At 43.0% G+C, this 5,652-nt stretch overlaps 1 protein-coding gene across 1 annotated transcript in view; it reads right to left on the bottom strand.

Moving 5' to 3' along the window:
* Positions 1-5,652, bottom strand: part of kcnh3 (potassium voltage-gated channel, subfamily H (eag-related), member 3) — a 118,332-nt gene that overhangs the window by 47,003 nt on the left and 65,677 nt on the right. The window contains exon 2 of the mRNA XM_020620057.1: positions 275-508. Within this exon, the coding sequence (XP_020475713.1) occupies positions 275-508 (234 nt within the window). The remainder of the gene's footprint in view (positions 1-274; positions 509-5,652) is intronic.

A 5,652-nucleotide genomic window follows, 5' to 3' on the forward strand; every position in this document is an offset into this window, starting at 1 on the left:
CTATACAAATAAAGTTTGATTTGATTTGATTTATTCTTTGTGTTCGTGACACTGCTCAACATTTACTCAACATGAGAATCGACTTTGAAAATACACCCAAGTCTTAAGACATTTTTTATACTGAGCTAAATCAAATCCAATCAGATGACTGCCAAGAAATGCTCATGTTCTTTCACAAAACTCTTTAAACATTTAAAAAATAAATGTAAAGGCTTTAGCACTTTATAATTATTTGAACACACACACACACAGATGTCTCATGCAGCACTCCCACCTTCCTTTTTGTAAAAGATCAACTCGGTCTTGAACTCCCTCCTCTCATCCAGGGCTCCTTGGATCTGAGCAGTCAACCTGTCACTTGTTTCGGGGCCGTACAGGAAGTGACACGCACAGCTCTTCTGCATGAGCTCGGCGCGGGCATAACCAGTGAGCTCGCAGAAACCGTCAGAGCAGTAGACGATGGGGTAGAGCGACTGCACCTGGGCATTCCCCAGAACAAAGTTGCTGTCTGCAGCAAGGAGAGAGGAGAGGAAGGCCAGCCATCAATATGATTATGAAGGAAAAACAGAAAAAAGGATCACTTGATTGCACTTAAGAATTCAGATTTGTGACTTGAACTAGGCCTGTATGGTCTTTTACTAAAACTCACACAGCGGACCTGAAACAAACACCCACCTTATGCAACTGATTCTCATCTAAAACACTGCTGTTATTTCTATTCTAGTCAAAGCATCGTGGATTTTAAATGAGGATCTGGTTTTTTCAATGGTTAAATATTACAGAGTAAACCACTGAGAATAACAACAAACACTTCAAAGGCATTTTCAGATTTAAAGGACTGAGGAATATTTGCACAATATATCTGCAACCTGAGTCCAAAATTATCCATTATCAATCTTTAAACGCTCAAAGGATGACTCAGTGTATTTGTGGGCATTTTACATTCGCCGAGTTCACTCAGTGCATTTCTATCAAAATACTGGAAATGATGAAAGGAGCCTCATTGTCAGAGAGGAGATGGGCTGCTGGTTTCCAGAGCGAGGACGCCAGCAGATCAGTACCAGAGTCGATCAGGTGCAGTAAACATTGTGAAAAGTCATCACAAAACCTTCTGAGGTTTCATTAAGTGAATGGTAACAGTCTGGTGTACAGGCAGCTACATGAGCCTCTGCTTACCAGCTTTACAAACACAGCCATGCTCCTGGCTGTTGATCCATGATCTGCAGAAGACAGATACAGTGTGTGTGTGTGTTTGTGTCTGTGTGTGTGCGCGTGCACATGTTAATACTAAGTGGAAAATTTTGCCAGTGCATATTCAGTTAATGGCCTGGGGCATGTAGATGGGCAAACACAGCAAAATGGATTATTTAGTACTTTATACTGAGGCGTTCTCATTGATCCATCAGTTCTGAGGGCCCTCGAGACCCCTGCATTAAATATTTTATAGCCTAACGATGATGTGTGTGTTGCTCACATTAGTGTGTAGTATTCCTCACACTAGCAGCAGTCAGTCACAAGAAAGAACGTCATGAGCTAATTACTCCCCTCTCTGCCTACCTCCTCTCTTTGTACTACACTAAATAACACAGTGATGACCACCTCCACAGAATCCCTACTGGCTGCCACAGTTTCACTTTGTTCCTCCTGTGGGAATCAACCCTGATGTCATCCAGGCCCCTGTGCTTGGATATGATCCCAGGGCCCAGGCACGTGACTCAGAGACTCGGCTCCTGAAGGCTTCAAGAGACAACTAGCAGTAACGACAACAACAACAACAACCTGGTAGCACTTTACTATAAGTGCCCCTGTTTATAATAAATACTAAACAGTACAGAAACATTTAACAAATGATGTATTCTCACTATAGTGCAGCTATAAGGTCACTGTATAATTCTAATAATAATAGTTTTATATACCATATGAAGCACTTTCCTAAACAAAGTGACGAAGTGCTTTACAAAGGAAAACAATCAGAAGACATTTTTAAAAAAAAATCAGTAAAATAAATAAAACTAATGAAACCATAAAAACCCAACAATCATTATATAATTGGGGGAGGAGATTGTGGTTCAGTGGGCAGAGCAGTCGTCTCCCAACCAGGAAGGCTGAAGGTTTGAATCCCAGTGCCTCCAGTCCACATGTCAAAGTGTCCTTGGGCAAGACACTGAACACCCCCCCGTTGCCCCTGATGGTTAGAGCCATCAGTGTGAGTTGGCGCCACAGATGGCTGCCTCGGTTCTGTGCTGGAAACAAATTTCTTGTGTGTAACACACTTGGCCAATAAAGGTGATTATCCTTATCCTATAATAAAAAGCAGAGACAAAGGCAAAGCAGAGGCTTTTAATAAAAATATGTGATTTAAAAGATGGCAGTGATTCAGCAAGTCTCAGGTCTTTTAGGCACAGTGGGGCCCTGACTGACCTGTGAGAGAGGAAGAACCTGATGTTAGAGATGCTCCTAACACTTAAAGTATTAGTTTAACCAAGATAATAAATGCACACGGTACATAGTTAGTCTCCAGTGACTAAAACAAACATTTGGTCAAACAGCCCAAGCATAATATAAGAAATATAAACCGGGTTAAAACAATTAATTGTTACCCTACTGGCAAATAGTGCATTTTGAGACCTATTTTCAGCAGTGGATTAATAAATGTCTTGTGCACTACTAGGTATTTACTGCACCGGTACAGTGGGTTCACATAAACGAACTGCAGTGCCTGTGTTCTCAGTCATTAAAGAGCAGTGCAACAAAGTGACTTCTGTTTTTAACAGGTTTTGTGCCACAGTCTGGCACAGAGGAATAAGGTGTGTCAAAGTTTAGAAGGATAGTTTGGTCTTTTCATCAACTTTGACAAGGAAAAACTTCATAAAAATATAATAAAAAATAGACACAAAGACAACATGGTGAACGATGATCCATGCATGAAGGTGTTTGTGCAGTTTGTCTAAATGTCTTGCACAGTGTGTGCAACTCTATTCTATGTAACAGATTCTTAAACAGGCTGTGTGTAGCTGCTGTGAGGCCTGAGACGCTTCCTAACCCAGGCAAATGGCAAAGCTGAAGCCATGACCAGACATTAATGTTTCCAATCTCGTCAACGTGTAAGCGGAGCGATGCACTTCCGACAGACAACCTGGGCAAAAGTCATAAACGTCCTCTTCGAAGCCTGATGTCCAGCTCAGAACCAGACTCAACACAGGTGTAGTTGTATTGCTCCATGGCAATTGCTGAGTCCTGTACGTTCTTTTTTAGTGATGCAAACTACCTAACGTCCTCGTAATTGAAGTCATGATAAAGGCTCTGATATGGGACTATGGTGAAACACCAGTGTACATATACTTCAGCTATAATATTTCAGCCAATATCTGACCACGTGTTCAGGTAGACCTATTCTGTGCTGGAGGATGCACCCTACAACCCTGCCAACTATTTTCTCCTCTCCAAGTCTTACTCGACTGACAACTTGAGCCTTCTTCCACCCTTCCATCCTCTATGGCGTGGTCTGCTGGGGCAGCAGCATCCTGACCACAGACAGGAAAAGACTAGACAAAATGGTCAAGATGGCCAGCTGTCCTGGGAGGCCCCATCGACCCAGTGCAGGTGGTGGGTGACAGGAGGTTGCTAGCCAAGCTTGCATCCCCACTGAAGAAGGACTCCCACCCCACGCACGAGCCTGTGACAGCACTGGGCGGCTCTGTCAGTGAGAGGCTGCCTTGTGTTATCACAGATCCTTCCTGCTGCTGTCAGGGTGTACAACCCCCCCGACCTCACACACCTACACACTGTAAAACTGTGAATACTCCAGCATACCAATGTGTAATATTGTTTTCCTTATGATATTTATATTATTTCTATTGATAACACCTTGTCTGTTATGTTTCTATTATTATCACTGAGAGTGCCTTGTTTCTGTAGCTTTGTGAATGTCCACACTGTGGTAGTAATAAAGGTTCATCTTAGCTTATCTTATTTTAGCTCACAAAGATATAATCCTTGAGATTAGTTCTGGTTGACGTGGTAATACCGGCTCCTAAGGATGGTCCTGATATTAATAAAGTTCCAGAGTTCAATTTGAAGTTTTGTTATCAATCACATGCTTTAAAAAAAATGACAGAAATGTACAAACATGCATTTCTCATGTTGCGCAGGCACTATGAAAATTCATCATCACTTGTATCAACACAAATGTTTCTCTTCAAAACACCATCTGTTGACTTTTCTCTTCTTCTAGATTATGCGACTGCTTGCCATACTGCACGTGCATGCTCACCCTATTGTGTGAATGTGCTGTGTCGTGTATATGCCGTTTGAAAAGAGCATGAGAACAGTGGCCACTGACAAACTTGTATATACAGTCCCCTCATCATCAAAAGTAGTGGCATGATGAGGCCAGTTCATTTGTGTTTGCTGAGTCCTGATGGCAGCAGCATCAAAAAGCAAAACTGAGTGGGAGGAGCTTCATCCAAAACACAGTCAGTTCGACAAAGGACTGCATCAGACGGAAACAGTGGAAGGTTTCACACTGGCCAAGTCAATCACCAGACCTGAATCCAAGTGCATGTGCATTTCACCTGCTGAAGAGGAAACCAATAGCGCTGGAGGGGACTGCAGAGAGGTAACCGAGCGTAAATACACTTATAGAAGCTATAGTGTCAGAATTGGGTTTGATATTATAGAAATGTATCTCAGTTACTTTAGTTCAACAAGGACAAATACCGAAGCATGAACTGATGCTGCTGAAAATGACAATATAATGTACTGCAAAAGACCACCACATTCATTTACAGCAATGAAGCCTACAATGAGCATACAACAAATATTGCAGCACCAATCAGAAGTTGCTGCTTTTAGGATATCTGGAGTTTCGGAGTTTTAGCCACAGTGAAGTCCAGACCCCTGCGCTGCAGGCTGTGCAGCACAGCAGAATGCTATGATTTATTTACACGTTTTATCTTGTGTGAGTGTATGTATGTCTGACTCTGATGAGATTAAAAGTCTGCCCTGCAGCAGTGTTTAAACATGCAGCTCTTCCTGGGTGCACACTCTCACTAGCACATCTGCCCTTTGAGAAAGTGGTTCTCCTGAACATCAAAGACCATCTCCCAGTCAGTCTGGACCCCGACCAGTCTGCACTCCCTGCCAACTGATCCACTCTGCCCCCAAACTCCTATAACATAACCAAACCATGTAGATTTCAGCACCATTATTCTCCTGGAACTAGTTGGAAAGCTCAACACTTCGGGCCCGAGCACAACTGTCTACGCCAACAGCCCACAGCCAGGACCAGCAGATACACCCACACCCTACGACTCCCTCTACACAAGTGCACCCTGGGCTGAATTCACCCCTCCCAAATCAACGATTGTGGACAACACCAGCATCATGTGCCATCAGATGTGATCAGATCAGTATTTGCAGGAAGCACACAGAGAACAACAAGTAACATGATAGTAATTGTTAGGAAATGGAAGGCAATAAAAGCACACCAGTGGAGCCAAAGTCAAATTGGCGAACAGCTTCACTCACACACACACACACACACACACACACACACACCCACACACCCACACACCAAGATCACGCTCAGTGCTAACATTAAAATCCTAGGTCTCTGCACATGACACCAACAGTATTTTTAAGATGAAGGAA

The sequence above is a fragment of the Monopterus albus genome, unplaced genomic scaffold, assembly GCF_001952655.1.
Source record: "Monopterus albus unplaced genomic scaffold, M_albus_1.0 scaffold231.1, whole genome shotgun sequence".
NCBI classification, from domain to species: domain Eukaryota; kingdom Metazoa; phylum Chordata; class Actinopteri; order Synbranchiformes; family Synbranchidae; genus Monopterus; species Monopterus albus.